General features: G+C 42.0%; 1 protein-coding gene across 1 annotated transcript in view; it reads left to right on the forward strand.

Moving 5' to 3' along the window:
* The window catches only part of RPTOR (regulatory associated protein of MTOR complex 1), a 478,109-nt gene that overhangs the window by 244,413 nt on the left and 212,378 nt on the right, over positions 1-21,318 (forward strand). Inside the window, exon 7 of the mRNA XM_058165601.1 lies at positions 16,191-16,250. Coding sequence (XP_058021584.1) covers positions 16,191-16,250 — 60 coding nt within the window. The remainder of the gene's footprint in view (positions 1-16,190; positions 16,251-21,318) is intronic.

The following is a 21,318-nucleotide window of genomic DNA, read 5'->3' on the forward strand; positions in this document are numbered from 1 at the left end:
TTGGTCCGGCCTTGCCCGACCCGGCCTGATCCGGCAGCTTGGCAGTCGGGCAGTCGGGGGAACAGACAGAGGAGTGATGCCGGCGCTGATGGCATTGTGGCCGGCGGCGTCGGCGTTGTGGCCGGCAGCAGGCCTCTTTAGGCCGGCTCGGGGGACCCTTTGGAGATCTTGGGTCCCCCGCCTGGGCCTCGGGGAGCGTGACCAGAGTGGTTCTCTGGTGGCATTTTCTCCGGCGGTGCTTCTTTCCGGCGGCGGTGGCGGCCTGGCCTGGCAGTGGCCTGGCCTGGCCTGGCCTGGCCTGGCCTGGCAGTGGCCTGGCCTGGCAGTGGCCTGGCCTGGCCTGGCAGTGGCCTGGCCTGGCCTGGCCTGGCCTGGCAGTGGCCTGGCCTGGCAGTGGCCTGGCCTGGACCCTGTGGAGATCTTGGGTCCCCCCCCCCACCTTGGGTGAGAGCGCCCCCCCAGCCTGGAGAGTAAGGAGGGCTCTGGACGGCCTCATCGGGAGGGCCAACTAGAGCGTTTCTCTTCCGGCGGTGCCCTAGTTTGGTTAGGTGGCGCTGGCGCTGACATCGGTCGTTGATGAAGATGATGCTCGGACGTTGGCAGCGGAGTTTCCCCCAGGTGGAGCCGAGATGGAGCCCATGGAGTCCGTGAAATTGGAGGACTCACCCTTTCCTCCCCCCCCCCGACCACCCTTGGATTGTCCATAGAACATCATCGAGCCTCAGTGTGTTGCCATCGGCAGCCAAATTAGGCTGCAATTTTCGAGAGTCGATGGGGACGGGGGTGATCCATTGCGGTGCTGAGTGATTGTATAAGGCGATGACTATTTCATCTACCGCCCGAGACTGAGACTGAGACTGAGATGGATTTCCATCGACTTTTCCCACCCGGAGATATCCTGACCGTCCAGGATGGGTCTGCTTGCCGTGTTTTTTCATCATGTGGACATTTTCAGCAGCTGACCTTCTTGCCCTACGAGATTCCCCTCTCTCGTGGGTTTGGCCCTCTACGTTATCGAGGGCCCATCTTGAGGACGGGTTTTGGAACCCCGAGAGATGGCATGCCAAGAATAGGAGACTTAGGGGATTTTTAATTAATTGTTTTAACCGTTTTTTTAAGGGGAGTTTTAATGGGAATTTTACGGGGAGGGTGGAAATTGACGGGCGTGGGTTGGGGGGGGAGGGGGGGTGTTGGGGGAAACCCGTCGGGGAGGGTATGTCCAGTCCCAGCACGTGCTCACGACACTATTTCAGTTGGTCCGAAGACAGTGGAGGAGGGGTTTGTACAGAGCAGAGAGTGTTATTCCATCTGTACGGTAAGTGGGAGGGGCAGATATGGCGGAGGCAGGGGGCCGTATCGTTCTTTGGGAGCACGTGGTCGATGTTTAAAAGAGATCACGTGCTCCGGCCCCCCAGTCCTCACTCATTCCCCGGATGGTCAGGACCCTCAGAGCTTGGGTCTTCGGCTGATGCTCTACAATGCCCGGTCCGTGGTCAACAAGGCTCCCCTGATTTGTGACCTTATTCAGAGGGAGTCCGCGGACTTTATGGGCATTACGGAGACCTGGTTGGGCGCAGAAGGGGCTGTACTCCTGGTTGAACTGTGCCCTCCGGGTTTCTGTGCATTCCATCAGCCGAGGGCCCAAGGTAGGGGTGGGGGGGTGGCGGTTGTGATCAAAGAAAGTCTGGAGCCGAGGGAGTCCACTGTTCCTCAGATAGCTGGCTGTGAATCCCTCCTTGTGAAGTGGGGCCATCGTAATCAGATGGGGCTGTTGATCACGTACCTGGCTCCTTGCTGCATGACAACAGCCCTACCTGAGCTACTAGAGGTGCTTGCTGGCGTGGCGGTTGAGATTCCCAGACTTTTAGTCTTGGGGGATTTCAACTTGCCATCGGCCGGCTTGTCATCAACGGTGGTTCAGGAGTTCCAGGCCTCCATGACGGCCTTGGACCTGATTCAAGTAACTGATGGCCCTACACACATTGGGGGAGGCGCGCTAGACTTGATTTTTATCTCTGGTCAGTGGGTTAATGATCTGGATTTAGGAGATGTAGTGAAAGAACCGGTGTCATGGTCAGATCATTTTCTTCTTCGCCTAGACTTTTGGACCGCCGCTCACCACCGCAGGGAGACGGAGCCAACACGTTGGTTCCGTCCCAGGCGCCTGATGGACCCGGAGAGGTTCCTGACGGAGCTTGGGCCGTTCCCTGAGGATCTTGCCCACGGCACGACTGAAGAACTGGTTGCGGCTTGGGAACAGGCCGCGGCTGGGGCTTTGGACCGTGTCGTGCCTTTGCGGCCTCTGACCCGGCGTAGATCTCAATTGGCTCCCTGGTTTTCCGAGGAGCTAAGAGAGATGAAACGCCGGAGAAGACGCCTAGAGAGTACCTGGAGGTCCAGCCGTTCCGAGGCTGATCGGACACTAGTGAGGTCTTTTACTAAGACCTACCTAGTGGCAATGAGGGAGGCGAAACATTCCTACGTTTCCACCCTCATTGCATCGGCAGATAACCGCCCGGCCGCCCTGTTTCGGGTGACCCGTTCCCTCCTTCATCAGGAGGGACGGGATGACCCCCTACAGGGACGGGCTGAGGAGTTTAACGGTTATCTATACGATAAAATCGTTCAGCTTCGGGATAGCTTGGACCAAGATTGCGATGATCCAACCGAGATGGCGGAGACACGTCTTGTTGAGGTTATTTGGGATGAGTTTGATTCTGTGGCTCTCGAGGACGTGGACAGGTTGCTGGGGAGGTTGCATGCAACTACATGTTTACTGGACCCGTGTCCTTCCTGGCTAGTGCTGGCTGCTCAGGAAGTGACACGAGGCTGGCTCCAGGGGATTATAAACGCTTCTTTGGTTGAAGGGGTTTTCCCCGCCGCCTTGAAAGAGGCGGTGGTGAGACCTCTCCTGAAGAAGCCTTCCCTGGACCCAGCTATTTTGGGAAATTACCGTCCAGTCTCCAACCTTCGCTTTGTGGCGAAGGTTGTAGAGAGTGTGGTTGCGTGGCAGCTCCCCCGGCACCTGGAGGAAGCTGTCTATCTAGACCCGTTCCAGTCCGGCTTCCGACCCGGTTACAGCACGGAGACGGCTTTGGTCGCGTTGGTGGATGACCTCTGGAGGGCCAGGGACAGGGGTTGTTCCTCTGCCTTGGTCCTATTAGATCTCTCAGCGGCTTTTGATACCATCGACCATGGTATCTTGCTGCGCCGGTTGGAGGGATTGGGAGTGGGAGGCACCGTTTATCGGTGGTTCTCCTCCTATCTCTCTGACCGGTCGCAGACGGTGTTGACAGGGGGGCAGAGGTCGTCCGCGAGGCGCCTCACTTGTGGGGTGCCTCAGGGGTCGATTCTCTTGCCTACCCTGTTCAACATCTATATGAAGCCGCTGGGTGAGGTCATCAGTGGTTTCGGGGCGAGTTATCATCTGTACGCTGATGATACTCAGCTGTACTTTTCCACCCCAGACCACCCCAACGAAGCGGTCGAAGTGCTGTCCCGGTGCCTGGAAGCTGTACGGGTCTGGATGGGGAGAAACAGACTCAAGCTCAATCCCTCCAAGACGGAGTGGCTGTGGATGCCGGCACCCCGGTACAGTCAGCTGCATCCGCAGCTGACTGTTGGGGGCGAGTTAGTGGCCCCAAAGGAGGTGGTTCGCAACTTGGGCGTCCTCCTGGATGGACGGCTGTCCTTTGATGAACATCTGGCGGCCGTCTCCAGGAGGGCCTTTTACCAAGTCCGCTTGGTCCGCCAGTTGCGTCCCTTCCTTGACCGGGATGCCTTATGCACAGTCACTCACGCTCTGGTTACGTCTCGGTTGGATTACTGCAATGCTCTCTACATGGGGCTGCCTTTGAGGTGCACCCGGAGGCTGCAGTTAGTCCAGAATGCGGCTGCGCGAGTAGTAATGGGAGCCGCTCGTGGCTCCCACGTAACACCACTGCTCCGTAGTCTGCACTGGCTTCCTGTGGTCTTTCGGGTGCGCTTCAAGATTTTGGTTACCACCTTTAAAGCGCCCATGGCTTAGGACCCGGTACTTACGAGACCGCCTGCTGTTACCCTATGCCTCCCACCGACCCGTCGCTCTCATAGAGAGGGTCTCCTCAGGTGCCGTCCGCCAAACAGTGTCGGCTGGCGGCCCCCAGGAGTAGGGCCTTCTCTGTGGGAGCATCGACGCTCTGGAATGAACTCCCCCCTGGCCTACGTCAAGTGCCTGATCTTCGGACCTTCCGTCGTGAGCTAAGAACATACTTATTTATTCAAGCGGGACTGGCATAATAGTTTGATTTTAAATTGGGGTTTTATTAATATTCTTAAATATTTTAAATTTAATTTTAATTATTAGCCGTTTTTGTAATTTTGATATGTTTTAATTTGTTTTAATTGTACATACTTTGTATTTTATCTCCGGCTGTACACCGCCCTGAGTCCTTCAGGAGAAGGGCGGTATAAAAATTCAATAAATAATAATAATAATAATAAGTATGACTGCCATAATTGAGCCCAAAATTTATGCTGCTGAGACATTTGTTAAATGAGCGCCCCGTTTTACAATTTTTCTTGCTACCGTTGTTACGTGAATCATTGCAGTTGTTAATAACCCGGTTGTTAAGTGAATCTTAACATTGACTTTGCTTGTCAGAAGGTCACAAAAGTTGATCACATGATCTTCGGGCATTAGCCGTCATAAATATAAACCAATTGTCAGGCATCCACATTTTGGTCACATTGACCATGAGGATGGTGCAATGGTCATAAGTGTGAAAAATGGTCATAAGCCACTTTTTTCAGTGACACTAACTTCAAATGGTCACTGAATGAACTGTTGTTAAGTCGAGGACTACCTGTAACCTCTTTACATAAATCTATGATTCCTAGTCATGCCATGTCCAAGTGGATTTTATAGAGCTTTTCTGTATGGAAAAGGTACAGAGAAAGTAAAACGAATGGTCAAATATGGACCTATTTAGCTATGAGCAGCATTTCATACTGTAGTTTCCACTTCAGCCTTGTTTAAAATCCATTCCAGTTCTACAGGAAACTGATTTGCTGCCTTCCTCGCAGTAACGTTATAAAAGGGGAATTGAGATTTGGCTCCCTGCCTCCAGACAAGTTGAGATTCAGAGCTCTGCAGCTCAACATCAGTTGCAGTTCTCTTCAATGACTGGCTCTGGAAATAAAGCATCTAAGGACATTTTGCATGGCGTAGCAGTATAAAAGAAGCGTGAGAAGGGATTGTTGAAATACGGCTTTCAGCCCCTGTATTTTTTAAGGATTGATTCTGAAAGGAGTCAGTTTTGATAAACAGGAGAAAAAGTTATGCTGCCATAAGATTTTATATTTCCTAATTTGGGGATGAAAGGAAGACTAGTATTTTGTTTCGTTTGGGGGCAGAGGGAGAAGTATGATGTAAGGGAATATACCTTAGTCTGTGCTTCCCAGTGGTGGCTTGGGATGGGGGGGGGCAAATAAGAGTGCAAAATATTGCTGATTGATTGATTGATCGGATTCCTGGGTGACATACAGCCTAACATTCTTAACAGGGGGGGCGGGAATGGATTTAAGTTGCCACCATACAAACCGGCTTTGAATTTATTTCATATAATATCTTGTAGGTGTCGAGAAAAAGAATGTCTTCATGGCTACATACGCTTATTAAGCAATCATGGAAATGAACTAATAAACTTTTTAGAAAAATAAGATACATTTTTTAACAAATTGAAACTCAATGAAGACCATAACCATTCTGAAAACTGGGAAAAGACAAACATAGTGAATGGACAAACCATCATTCACCCAAAAATTTGTTGCATGCAGTCTAAAAAGACGAACTCCCAAAACCTGCTATCTCATCCCAGGTCACCTGTACAATATCTATCAGACAGGGAATCAACACCTTTACTTTCCAAGTAGTAGAATATCCTTGATAGTATGTAGATTGAAATACAGGATGAGCCAAAGACCTTTTGACTACAGAGAATACAGGTATGCCTTGACTTAGGACCAGTGGTGGGTTGCTACCAGTTCACTCCGGATTGCGTAAACCGGTAGTGGTGGCGGTGGGAGGCTCTGCCCACCCACTTCTGCACATGTGCAGAAGTGGGTGGGCGGAGCCTCCCGCTGCCCCACTACACATGTGCAGAAGTGTCGCGCACCCACGCCCACGAGCAAAACACCGATGGGTTTTGAAACCCACCCCTGCTATGGCTTAACAAGCATTTGAAGTTACAGTAGACTTTAAAATAGACTGGGAGGGTCCATTCTCAAAGTTACAAGTGTCACACCATCTCTGCAGATACATTACATTATGCCATGGTTTGGTGTTGTTGTTGTTTTTTTTGCTGTTTTATCAAAACAAACATGCCCATCAGATAAACTGGTTTGGATTTATGACCACATGATTCATTTAATGACCATGGTGACTTAATGATCATCATAAAAATGCAATAAACATGAGTCCAGTCACATGGTGAGTCAATTTATGACTGCAATGATTTACAACCAAAATTCTGGGCTCAATCTATATATATAAAAGTGAAAACCACTTGTGCATTAATCACAAAATCTCAGCGTCGTAAAGCCTTGAAATTTACCACGTATGTTTCTGTTAGCTTCTAGGTGCTCACTAAGAAAGGATTTTTCAAAATGACCATCAGAGCATTAGTATTTCCTATATTATTATAACATACTCCGATGCTAATTAATTAGATGTTCTGCTCCCCCTCCCAACTTGAAAATAACTCTGGAGAGGATGGGATAGCATAGGACAGGCTTCTGTGGGGCAAGCCTCATGGAGAGGAGGGGCTAGAAAGCCTGAGGAAGAGAAGGGGAGAGGAGAGGATCTATGGGGCAAGCCTGAGGGAGAGAAGGGGAGAGGAGACGCTCTATGGGGCCAGACTATGGGAAAGGATAGGAGCTATTTCTGTGGGGCAAGGCTGAGGGAGAGAAGGGGAGGGGAGAGGATCTATGGGGCAAGCCTGAGGGAGAGAAGGAGAAAGAGAGGAGAGGCTTCTGTGGGGCTAGCCTGAGGGAGAGACGGGAAGAGAAGAGGCTGATCATAGCTACTCATTAATTTTCAAACTCTTAAGTGTCAATTTATCAAGCCCGATCACATAGTTTCGTAGTGGAGCACGGGTATTCAGCTAGTTGTACTTATAAGTCAAGGAGTATCTGTAAAAGGTAATTTTGAAATCCTAGCCTCAAGAAGGAAGGCAGGAGGATAGTTTGGCCCAAGCAAAACCATTATCCACCCCAGCACCACACGATAGGTGTGGTGTTTATCATGATAGGTGATAAAGCAAGAGTTTGGGGAAGGTAAGAGAGAATATGGTATAAAAGAGACACCGTGAGGGATCCAGCCCCTGGAAGTCACCAGGAAGTCGGTGAGAAAAGGTCAATTTCCTAAAGAAGAGAGTACTTCTCCATATTTATGGAGAAATAAATCTGTCTGGATCCATGGTAAATAGAGCTAAACTACTGTCTCTGGAGAATAGAGGGTGAAGAAGGGTGCTCTTAATGGAGACCTGGAAGCCTCCAGGAAAATAAAGAATTAAGGCTTAATTATTTCTAAGACCTAATTAAAAGTTAGAAATTTACAGAAAGCAAGGTTCATAATAAAAGAGATTATTTTGACTAGGATATAACATTAGGATTGCACATTTTTTTTCTGAAGACTGTTTTTGTTTGATTACTTCTAATAATTATCTGCATTGACTTTTGTATTTGTTAAATTTTATACAGTCTGAGTTCTTGTAATTTTGTTCCATCTTAGCTTTTTAAGCCATAGATAACCCATATCATGAATCTGTACCTACTAGTCACATTTTTAATGGAAGATTAAAGTGCTGTTTGTGATTTCATTTGCTTGTAATTGTTTGGGGTATTTGATTACTTAGCTTCTGTTCATTTAGAACACGGGTATCAAACTTGCGGCATCATGTTGAAATCACGTGACGTTTTGTGACATTTTTTTAACTTCGCAGAGCTGGGTGTGCATGGCCTGCGCTTGATGCATCCGGCCCACGGGCCGCCAATTTGACATCCCAATTAGGGATTTATTGAAACATGCAATGACCAGAGATTCCTAAACTTTTGCATATAGCTGTAAATAAATAAGATAGTCATCTAAACTAATAATTTATGGTATTCTGAGATTTATGCCATATGGTGAAGATATTAAATAATAATTTTTAATCAAGGATGAATTATTACAGCCATTGTGCTTAAAGTCTGTCTAGTCTGTAGACGCCTTTCTTTTCAGATATAATAATAGGTACCAGCTTGGGATCTTTTCAAATTATTAATGATCTATTGAACTAGGTATAACTATAATATTACAGAGTTATGTATTATAATATTAAAATTGGACCGTACTCCGGATCGACTTCGCACCAATTATGAGGTGGCCCCTTGGGGCTTCATGATCTTTGCCTGTACAGGGGTTATTGCACAAGACTATACATTGCAGGAGCTTCGCACTCCACGACAAACGCAATGCCAATTGTTTCGAGCCTAGCGGCCCTGAGCCTCTGGAAACGGTGGAGGGAGGCAGGTAGCCACATGTTTCATGAACTTGGAACAGAGATTTAGGCTTTGATATCTGGCAGCCTGCATTGGTTCCTTTTTACTGCTGCATTACAACTGCAGCATTTTACTGGCCATTTGGGGGAGCTTCTTTGTGGCAGTTTGTGATAGCCAACTGACTCAATGCCTAAGGTCTTGTCCAAGTCCCGCAGAGGTGGGAATTGCAAGTTCTCCCTCAAGGGCCGACCCCCACCCTCAAAAGGACTGCCCCCCTTCTTCCAGACCTGATGACTGATTGGGAGCTGGTTCCAAGAAGAAACAGTGTGGCACTACCTCCAAGGCATCCCAATGGCATGAGAGACGCAGTAATCAGGCCCTCCAAAAGATTTACAATCAGGCTAGTAAAGCCACGGCCCCTGGACTACCACCCTAGGGCGATCCCTGCTCCTCAGGAGCATACCAGCATAGCGGAGGGCCAACAGGTGATTCACCTGACCAGATACCATTGACAAACCATTCATGGATGCTGCTTCCACCCAACGAGAAGGTGCGTATCAGGTAAGACTAATGCCCCATCTAGAGCAAGGTTGTCAAACTCGCGGCCCGCAGGCTGGATGCTTCACGCATTGGCCACGTCCACGCCCAGTTTAGGAAGGGGAAAAAAGTCATGATACATACCGGGATGCTGCCATGACGACACAAGTTTGATACCTCTGATCTAGAGCATACATGTCCATCCTTGGCCACATTGAGTGAAGAAGAATTGTCTTAGGCCACATATAAAACATTTACATAACTATATGACATATATATATAGTTTATATATATATATATGTATGTGTGTGTGTGTGTGTGTGTGTGTGTGTGTGTGTGTATATATATCACATAATTACATTAAAAGTTTACAATCTTGTGGGGCTGTATTATTAGCTGTCCAACTCTGCATGCGGCCCGGAAGCTGCAGGTTGGGCACACCTGAACTAGAGGTTGCAACTTGCATAAAGGGAATGTTTACTTTCTGCAGTATTTTTTAATTATTTTCCTTGTGTAATTATAGAGTTATAGCTTGTACGGAGTTGATACTGTTAAGATTGCTCTCATAAGCATTTGTTGTTAGGTATTATAAAAAAAATTGAAATGTATTTGCTGTGTGTCATATTTTACATCACTAGATAATTTCATTTTTGTACTGTTTAATAACAAATTGCCAGTATAGATTTTGCAGTGCCCTCTATGACCATGTTTCAAATTACTGATGCTTTCTAAAATATTGGTACAATGCTTTGGTTCATGACATTTCTTCCTATCAGAATATCAAAAGGGAAAATATGTGTGCATTTTTGTATTTGTTTAAAAAAGATTATGAATGTAGAAGGAACGCAACTTAAGCAAACCAATATATTTTATCTTTCTATTCATAAGAGAACATACATAGGATATGTAATAGAGTGGCTAGAATAAAATAGTTTGTCAAGTGTGGAATTAGCCTGGAGACAGAAACATTTATTTAAAGGAGAGGACTTGAATTATTCCTTTACTAATCTGATTGGACACCTGGGATATTGGAGTACAGATTTAAAAGAAGGTAGATTTTAATTAAAGTTATGAACTGTGCCATCAAAGTATGTCATTAAGCTGAATCCAAAGCAGATGAACCAACAATGAACTGGTTTTGCCTGAGAAAGGATGTTTTCCTTATTAATCAAAAACAGCCTGATATGATTCATTATTCTGTTTCCTTTGCACAATTGACATCACCTTGAAATTTCTGAAGCCTCAGTTTTATTTCCCTTCTGCTCCTATGTTTTTGTGCCAGGCCCTGAGGGGGGAACAAAATGACAACTTTGTAATGGGTGGAAATACTTTATTAGACCTGACCCCTGATGTGTGTTTTATTTTCCTTTCCAAAGGAAATCATTTGACATAGGGCCATTCTCCGTTAGGAATGTGGGAGGCTTGTCCCAGCTAGGCAGCAATCCTTAATCAAAAGGCACCTGGTCATAAAATACAACACCTGAGGCTTCTCCAAAAAGCAAGAGACAAACTCTTCACATATAGCAAAGGTTCTCTGCATTGCTACATAACTCAAAATGTCATGCAGTATTAGACAACTTTCTTCATCCTTTTGGGGGGGGGAGTCTTTGAGAAGGTAGATTCTGGGGCTCAGCACCTCTGACAGCCCCCTTTTGGGGTGCCCTTATGCTTTAAGGGAGATTCAGGTTAATTTCAGTGTTCCAGAAAAAAACTGAACTCCAAGTAAAAACTCTGACGCAAGCATCTTTCAAAGTTCTATTTACTAAAATAGGTAAACTGGCACATCTGGGAAAACCCGAATCTGAAAGGTCCGGGTTTTCCCCTCATTAAATCAAAACTCCCAAAACCATCCCCTGACTCCTCAGTTGATCACATGCTCCAATCGCCAACCGTCCCATCTCGAGACAGCACTCCGACCACTCCTTCTCCAGATGCAGGATCGGCCTGACCTTGACCTGCAGGCAGAATGTTATTATGTCTAATGACAACCCCTCTACTAAATCCCCCCTCCTACTTTCCCACACATGAGAAAGTGGCAGCACGGAAGCTTCCGGCCTAATATGGCTTCCAAAGCTGACAGGTGGTAGGTTTCAAAAGGCTCTGGAGGAAGCTGATTATGTGGACTGAATACAATCAGAGTTCAGGCTGAAATATTCTATTAAGACAGCAGGGATTGTGCTTGTAAATGACCTCTGGCTGGCTCAAGATGGGAAGAGTGTGTCTATCTTGCTTCTACTTGTTCTCGGTACTATTGATCAGATACTATCATTCTGGAGTTGGTAGTAGCAGGCATGGTTTCCCTCCTTCCTTCAAGTCTGGTTCCAATTGGTATTGCAGGGAGGGTATAGGGCTTGACTCTCTTCCCACTGTTGTATAACTTTTACCTGAAACTGCTAGGTGACTTAGGGTCAAGTATCAATATGCTGATAACATTCAATTGTGCATTTCTATTTGGACTGTCGAAGTGATACTGCTGAGGTGCTTTCCTAGTCCCTATATAGAGCCTGGATGGATCTTGATGAGGAGAACATGGCTTAACTCAGTCCTGATTAGACTTTTTTTTTATTATTTGCATTTATATCCCGCCCTTCTCCGAAGACTCAGGGTGGCTTACACTATGTCAAGCAATAGTCTTCATCCATTTGTATATTATATACAAAGTCAACTTATTGCCCCCAACAATCTGGGTCCTCATTTTACCTACCTTATAAAGGATGGAAGGCTGAGTCAACCTTAAGCCTGGTGGGACTCGAACCTGCAGTAATTGCAAGCAGCTGCTGTTAATAACAGACTGCATTAGTCTGTTGAGCTACCAGACTAAGTGAATATATTTTAGGGCCCCTAAAATGATATGCCATCTTTAACTAACTAGGGTTACACTTCCCCAGTCGAAGTTAGTATGCAATCTGGGGAGCATCTTAGACTCCTAGCTCCTGTTTGAAGAACAAAAATACATCCTTTATGCTAGTTTTTCCCCATTCTTACCTAGATCAGAAAGCACTGCTCATAGTCACCCATGCCTTAATCCCCTCCCAAGTGGATTATGGCATAATATGGCAACATGCTGTACATGGAGCTGCTCAAGTGAAAGTTTTAGTCTGATTAAAATGCAGAGGCATCAGTCATACAGGTAGACCACAACCGCTATGCAAAGCGCTTGTTAAATTGAGTCATGCCCAATTTTACAATCTCTTTTTTTTTTGCTATGGTCGTTATTTATTTATTTTATTTATTTATTTATTTTATTTTTCGTATTTTTATACCGCCCTATCTCCCTAAGGACTCAGGGCGGTTCACAGCCAGATAAAAATATACATATAAATACAACATAAAACATCCATTAAAAAACTTATTACAAATGGCCGAATAATTAAAAATGACAATATAAATAATAAAATCCCCATTAAAACCAATTCGAATTTAAAATCTAGTCCAGTCCTGCGCAAATAAATAGATGTGTCTTAAGCTCGCGGCGAAAGGTTCGAAGGTCAGGAAGTTGGCGGAGTCCTGGGGGAAGCTCGTTCCAGAGGGTGGGGGCCCCCACAGAGAAGGCCCTTCCCCTGGGTGTCGCCAGCCAGCACTGCCTGGCCGACGGCACCCCGAGGAGTCCCTCCCTGTGAGAGCGCACGGGTCGGTGAGAGGTATTCGGTAGCAGCAGGCGGTCCCATAAGTAACCCGGCCCTATGCCATGGAGCGCTTTGAAGATAGTTACCAAAACCTTGAAGCGCACCCGGAAGGCCACAGGTAGCCAGTGCAGTCTGCGCAGGAGAGGTGTCACATGGGAGCCACGAGGGGCTCCCTCTATCACCCGCGCAGCCAAGTTCTGAACTAACTGGAGCCTCCGGGTGCTCCTCAAGGTGCTCCTCATGTAGAGAGCATTGCAGTAATCCAGACGATTACTGCAATGTTAAATGCATCACTGCAGTCATTAACCAAATCCAGCTTTCCCCATTGACTTTGCTTGATGGAAGTCAGCTGGGAAGATTGTAAATGGCAATCACATGATTTAGATGATGTGTAATCATTGTAAATACATGCTGAACACCCAAATTTTGATCATGTGAGGACTGGTCATTAATAGCTTTTTTTCAGGAGTGTCATAAGTGATGATAATAAATTATAATTACTGGCTGCCAGTAGGGTTCTGGGTGCTAATTCAAAGTGCTGGTTGTTATCTTTAAAGTTCTACATGGCAAGAAGCCTACCCCTAATAGTCTCTGCCAATTCCCACTAGATTTTTTGGCTCCCTTCAGTAAAACAGTGTCAGTTGACAGGACTTTGGAAGTTTGCCTTCATTGTCATGGCACCTGCCTTGATGAAATAGCTTCTCTCTCTCTGGATTGCCTGATCCCACTGACCTTCAGGGAAGCAGTGAAGATCTGGCTTTTCCCACAGTCACTGGGGCCAGAATGCTAATGGAGCTGGCATAGTGTGTTTGGCCTACAAATGTGAGCTTTATTGGGGTCTCAACATTAATGTTTTTCAGTAATTGCATTGTGTTTTTATTTTTCACTGCCCAAATTCCTTTTGTTGGATGAATTTTCATAAACATTTATTAAACAGATAAACAAACAAATGGTTCTCCTTGCCCTTCATTGTTATAACCAACCCCTGCAGTTCACGACAGAAGCCATTTGGTTTTTAGAAGGCTGGATTATCATCATCTAGCACATAACTGGAATTGTTTATGATTATACATCCCTGTTTCACTCCAACCTGAAGTCTGCATAATTTTCAGAATTTGCAGCGCAAACTGTCCATTGATATTGATTTCTACCATCAAACATCTGTAAAAGATACTTTGCGGATATTCGTTTGGCAGAGTGCCTTCTAGATGATTCTCATACTTGTTTTTTTATGTGGATATGTTAATGTTTTGTTTTGTTAATTTCCACTGCTGCTCCATTGCTTCTCTATTGTTCTCCATTGCTGTTCTTTGACTATAGCAGAGTAGTTAGGAGTTCAGTAACTCCCAATAACTCCCAGCCAATCCAAAATAATATAATCCTTGACAATCCCAAAAGCTGCTGGAAGAATAAGATGAAGTAATAAGATCACACTCACCCTGGCTCTTGTAGAAACTATTCATCACATTGGATTGGGTGTAGATAATCACTATTTTCCAAAAGCACCTGAAGATTTTCAGCACTATCATCTTGAGTGGGAATAAGGGATTTAAGAAGGGATATTGTGACTATCAGGGAGTTAATAAGTTCAGAGTGGACTTCTTAACTACAAAAATGCATTTAACATACTCCAGATCTGTCCAGTCACTCATTTAGTTTTATTGCATAGTTGCAGTTTTACATTAGAAATCTGATTTATAGTATTTTAGAGGAATGAATACCTGATGATACCTGATGCTTAAATTAAAACATATTAAAATAAAAATTGTATATAAAACACATAAATCACTGCCTTTTTTTCTGGCACCCAACCGCATTTTCCCTTATCTATATTCAATCTGTTCTTTCATTCTTGGAGGCATATTTAAAAAAGAAATCTACCCAGCAAGAAGGCTTGTATGATGTACAAAGTACAAATGATTGTAAGACAACTTTGAATACTCAGTCTTCAGCATTCAACATTTAGTATGGCACCCAGATTGTCACAGTACTCACAAAATACTTCATAGCATTTGAAGTTTGGCTAAGCAAGACCAAAAAAGTTGACAGTGATATTATAAATTGCTGAATTGGATGATTAAATAGAGAAAAGGGGGACAATTAGCATAAATATAAAATAACAGCACACTTCCAAATTTTATAGGAACATGGTCCTCTGAAGAAAGTAACAGGCTGATTTCTATGTTCCTTAGTCAAGGACATCACATTTTATGATTATCAAAGCACTTAATGCAGAAATGTTGTAAAACAGACTTTAAGTGGCAGAACTATTTAAAAATTCTAGGTTTACAGAAGGACTTCCTATTCCCAGTGGCAGCAGAACTGTTTTGATTTGTGAATGAGGACACAGCAACGGAACAAGTCTCTGGAGTTTCAAAATAGAAAGCTAGGGAGTTAGAAGATCAGGTTTGCTCTGTGTGTGCCCATGTACAGCATACCTTCTCTTGAATTCTGCCTTTAGTTTGCACACGTATATACATAAATTTTAATGCCGCTTTTTCTGAAAAATTAAAGCACTAACTGGAGGAAGGGCTCCTGAACAGTGAAGAAAAGGCCAGAGAGGAAGAACATCAGAGAAAAAGCATAGGAAGAAAAAAAGAGTAGAAGAATGATAAAGCACACATGGAAACAAACTGGAGAAGGAAGAAGGGTTGCTGTAATTCACAGCTGCAGGCCAATGTTTATTACTTTCTTAAACTGGTCACTTTATTACTTTCTTAAACTGTTGATGGCTCTTATATAAGCAGAATACGGGTAGTTTTAGATTTATGACCACAATTGAGCCCAAAATTTCCATGTTTAAACAAGGCAGTTGTTAGGTGAGTTTTACTCCATTTTATGACCTTTCCTGCCACAGTTGTTAAGCAAATCACTGCAGTTGTTAAGTGAATCATGCGGTCATGAAACAAATCTGACTTTCCCCATTGACTTTGCTTTTGAAAGCCTGCTGAGAAGGTTACCAATGGTGATCACATGGCCCCAGAACAGTGCGACTCTCATAAACACATGCCAGTTGTCAAGCACCTGCATTTTGATCACATGACACGGGATACTGCAGTGGTCATTAATGTGAAAACCAGTCACAAGTCACTTTTTTCAGTACCATTGTAACTTTGAATGGTTAAATGAATGATTATAAGTCAAGGATTAAATTGTTAAGACTGAAAGGGAAAGTTATTCAGACTTCTTTTATTGACTTGCCTACTGTTGCTTTTACCTTCAGCATCTGTTGAAGCTGTTGAAACTCCCACTTGTAGGGGCCACTCTGACCAGCTCCCTAATATTGTAATGAATAATTACATGTTTCCCCTCCTGCCCTTTCCGCTGGAAATGTATGTCTGTTGCTCATAAAATCGATAGACTTGACATGGCAATAATGGAGGCCACTGCATAGTTACCGGTACAGCAAGTATTGTTTCCTGCTCCTGCCATACACCGTTTGGATTAGCCATATCCTTAGGTATTTAATTAGTGTGATTTACTTCTGATCTCTTCTTTTCTCTACAGGTTTTGCATGCAGAAGAGTGTGAGATTGGTACCAGGAGTAACGCTGGATTTAATAGAAAAGTAAGCATAACTATTTTAAGACTAAATTGAAAACTATTCTTATTTAACATTCTTTTTGTTAGATTTAAATCTGAGTCATATAAATTTCACCATATCTAGGAAGTCCTTCTCTTTAGATATTAATACATGCATTTATCTCTAAGGTTCTTTGTGATTACAAGGTTGAAAGATGTTCATGGCCTCAAGGGGTAGCCCAGAGATTTAATGCCTTATAGATACTTTCCAATAAAAAACAGGAATGTAAGCCAAAGAAATCTGGTCATCTTTTGTGCATCAAGACATTTCTGCAATTTATGATTATTTGAAAGATTATAAGGTTAATATTCTAACATTAGAACAGAGGGAGGAGCTGAATCGGCCAATAGCTACTGGAGAAATAGTGGAGGCAATTAAACAACTAAAAATGGGGAAAACCCCTGGTACAGATGGTCTTACAGCAACTTATTATAAAAAAACACAGGATGAAATATTAGGCCCACTTAAAGAATTATTTAATCAGATACAATTAGGAGTGGGAATACCCCCGTCATGGAAAACATCTTTTATTTCACTGATACCAAAAGAGGAGCAAGATTGCTCTAAACCTGGTAACTACAGGCCGATTTCACTTTTAAATAATGATTATAAGATTTTTGTAAAAATAATAGCAAATAGATTAATGTTAGTTTTACAACAAAGAATTCATACTGATCAATCTGGTTTTATAAAAGGGAGGCAGATGAGGAATAATGTTAGACAGATTATTAATATATTGGAATATTTGGAAAAGAAGAATACTTCAGCGGCACTTATTTTTTTGGATGCAGAGAAAGCCTTTGATCGATTGCATTGGGATTTTTTATTTAAATTAATAGAGAAAATGCAATTTGGAGACTGTTTTATTAGAATAATTAAAGCGATTTATGGAGAGCAAACAGCACAGATTATAGTAAATGGTAGCTTGACAGAAGTTATTAAGATTGCGAAAGGAACGAGACAGGGATGTCCCTTATCACCATTATTGTTTGTTTTGACTCTGGAACCATTATTAGATAAAATACGAGAATTAATGAAAATAGAGGGAATTAAGATTAGACAATATGAGTATAAAGTTAGAGCTTTTGCAGATGATGTAGTGGTTACTTTAACAAATCCTATAAATTCAAGTAGATTTTTGTTGGAAGTAATTGATAAATATGGAAAGGTATCAGGATTTAAAATAAATCAGAATAAAACAAAAGTGATAATTAAAAATATGTCTATACAACAGAAACAAAAACTAGAGGAAATGACAGGATTTGAGGTAGTAAAAAAGGTTAAATATTTAGGGGTCTATATTAGCTCATCGAACAAGAAACTTTATAAGAATAATTATGACTTGCTATGGCAAAAAGTTCAGAATGATATGAGTGGCTGGAAGAAATTGCAGTTATCCCTATTGGGAAGGATTGCGGCTATTAAAATGAATGTGTTACCTAGATTTTTGTTTCTGTTCCAGATGATACCAATAATTAAAAGGATAAAAATTTGGAAGATTGGCAGATTGGGATTAATAAATTTATATGGCAGGGTAAAAGGCGAGGTTAAAATGAAAATAATACAGGACTCACGGGAAAGAGGTGGTTTAAGAATGCCTAACTTTAAACTATATTATGAAGCAGTAACCCTTTCAGTAATAAGTGACTGGTTTAACTTAACAGAGGAAAGAATTTTGAATATAGAAGGTTATGACTTGTTATATGGATGGCATGCGTACTTATTTTATGAAAAAAAAGTGGATAGGGCTTTTAAGAATCATGTGTTGAGAAGTGCTCTTTTGCGGGTCTGGAAAAAATATTCCTATAAATTAGATTACAAGATTCCTATATGGGCGAGCCCTAGACATGCAATAGAGAATATAAATATAGAACAGAAACAGGAAATGATTACTTATAAAGAACTTTTGTATGCTGAAGGAGGTAGATTGCAATTAAAATCATTACAGGTATTAAATGAAGAAGGGAGGAATTATACTTGGTTTCAATATGGGCAATAAGTGCTAGATGGAAAGAAGATCAAAAATTGGTATAATGCAAAGGAGGAAATTTTAATAAAGCAAATTAGAAATCAGACCCAGGAGCATATAAAGAGATTGTATAATGTGTTGCTTGAAATAGATTCGGAAAAGGATTTGGTAAAGGATTGTATGATAAAATGGGCACAGAATATTCAGGAACCAATAATGTTGGAAACATGGGAGAAAATTTGGGTTAGAAATGTTAAGTTTACACAAGCACAGAATTTAAGGAAAATTTTTATAAGATGTTTTATAGATGGCATTTAGATCCCAAAAAATTATCATGTATGTATCCTAATATCCAAGCGAAATGTTGGAGGTGTGATTGTGATGATGCTACATATTTTCATATTTGGTGGACTTGCAAGAAAATTAAGGTCTTTTGGATAAGAATTTGGTGGATTATTCAAAATGTACTGAAGAAGAAGATAAAGTTCCTGCCACAATTTTTCCTTTTGGGAATTATAACGGATTGTACAGGGATTGAGACTAAATTGATTCTGAATTTAATAACAGCAGCAAGACTGTTGATTGGACAATACTGGAAGAAGAAGAGATACCTACAATAGAAGAATGGATATTGAAAGTTATTAATTTGGCTGAGATGGCTAAAATCTCAGCTTTTTAAAAGACAATACGCAGGAAAGATATTTAATTGAATGGAAAAATGGATTGATTATCTACAAAACAGATATCAGATTAAGAAATATCAGATTGCCTTTGAATAATTAGAAAGTTATTTTATGTAATGGGAGGGGTTGGGAGATGAAAAGCTTTGGATGTGGTTATTTGGATTGGAAGGAAAATTTTATTCTATGTTTGGTTTATGTATAACAATACCTTGTGATTGACCCGGGAAGCCGGGGAGGAGGGGAAGGGTTTTTTTTGGGAGGGAGGGGGGAAAAAAGGGGGGAAATGTTTTTGTTTTTTAAAACTCTTTCAATAAAAAAAAAAAGACATTTCTGCAACAAAGCAATATTTTGAAGTTATATAGTAATTGTAGTCAACCTAAAAGGGCCGTGGTAGCTCAGGCTGGTAAGAAGCCTGTTATTAGAACACAGCTACTTGCAATTACTGCAGGTTCAAGCCCGGCCCAAGGTTGACTCAGCCTTCCATCCTTTATAAGGTAGGTAAAATGAGGACCCAGATTGTTGGGGGGGCAATAAGTTGACTTTGTAAAATATACAAATAGAATGAGACTATTGCCTTATACACTGTAAGCCGCCCTGAGTCTTCGGAGAAGGGCGGGATATAAATGTAAATAAAAAAACTAAAAAAAAAACCTTTGGAATCTGATTTTCATGTTCCAGGAATTGTATTTATAACTTTCTTCATTCTAATTTTGAAACATACTAAAGTTGTCTTGTGTTCTGAATATGTGCTAAAACAATTTAAAAAACCCTGTAATTAGAATTTCATAATTAAATTTTGTAAAAGCTTACTTCCTGACAGAAAATGTGTTTATTGGAACTTGATCCAAGAATCAAGGCACTATGAGATACAATGGAGATCTATATAATGGCTAGTTGCTGTGCATACTATGAACAGCCTTAGAGCAAAGGCATGCTAGAATAACAAAATGCAATAGAATTGCTGCTCTTTAGCAGATGTGTGGAGTATGGGTACACATTGTACATACTGTACATATACATATACTGTACATATAGATTTTTCTTTAAAGGAAGATAAAGTCCAATATAAACTAGAAAAATAAAGAAATCAAAGAGAAAGCTAAATACAAAAAAGTAGCTTCCAGTTTTCTTTAAAGCTGTTGTAAATACAATTATAAATTTACCTCTTTATGGTTAAAAGAAAATCCTCCTCTTTCTACAATCTGTCAGGTCTAACAATCAAAACCATAAAACATGAGTTTATATTTTTCTGTTTTACACAAAAAGTCCAGGAAGGGTTTTTAATAAGTAATAAATATAATTATTATCTTTCCTCAATTTCTCCCTAAATTGACTTAGGAAATTATTACCTTTCCTAAGTCAATTTAGCAAATTCCATCAACTCTCCCAACCATTTTTATCATCCTCTGTGGCTAGTGCCAAATCTTTCCAACTTTGTGCATACAATAAATTCCCTGCAGTCAAATGTGGTCTTTTCCGCCCTCCTTATTGCTGCAGCTTATTTATTTGTTCACATTTTTTAAACTACTGCTTATTAAGAAATACTAAAATGATGTTACAATTATAATTATAGTAAATGCAATAAAATGTAGAAGAAGAAAAAACTAGAACAATAAAAATGCTTAACCACTTAAATAATGAATAAACAGTAATTAGTTCAACAAATAAAATCAGTCTGATGAATAAATAAGCTTCAGTTTCTAATCTTTTAAAAAAAGCATATTAAAGGCCAACTTAACCTTCATTAGAAGTTTATTCCACAAGTATTTATTCCACTCATAATATCCAGCTTCAATGTGTGAATTATTCCGATACGACTGTCTGAAATAAGGTATCCAGTAGGTTACCCTAGGGATCTATTCCAGTGCTCATCAGCATATCAGGAGGATAGAAAGAATGCTCATCAGATTTGCAGGCCAAACAAAGAGTAGGCTAAAAACGAACTTCTAGGTCTTCAAAAAGATCTCAGTGGATTTGAACATTAATCCCTATCCAACAATAGGCTGCTCATTGGTGAGAAATATAGGTCCTTTTTGGACTTAGATAGGAAAAAAACAGAGATACCATGAAAAGACTGGAAGTTTCTGACTCGGCAGTGAGAAGTATCTTAGAGTCCCAATAGACCACAGATTAAGCATGAGCCAGCAGATGAATGGATTTGCTGCAGCAGCCAAAAGAACCAGTGCTCTTTTGCATTGCTCAATGCTCTGTTGAGTGTTATCAACAGAAATACAGTAAAAGTAGTCTTCAACTTACAAGCATAATTGGGCCCAAAATTTATATTGCGAGTGAGAAATTTGTTAAGTGAGTTTTGCCCCATTTTACGATTTTCCTTGCCACATTTTTTAAGAGAATCCCTGCAGTTGTTTAATTAGTAACACGGTTGCTAAGTGAATCTGGA

This window comes from Ahaetulla prasina, chromosome 2 (assembly GCF_028640845.1).
Source record: "Ahaetulla prasina isolate Xishuangbanna chromosome 2, ASM2864084v1, whole genome shotgun sequence".
Classification (NCBI taxonomy): Eukaryota; Metazoa; Chordata; class Lepidosauria; order Squamata; family Colubridae; genus Ahaetulla; species Ahaetulla prasina.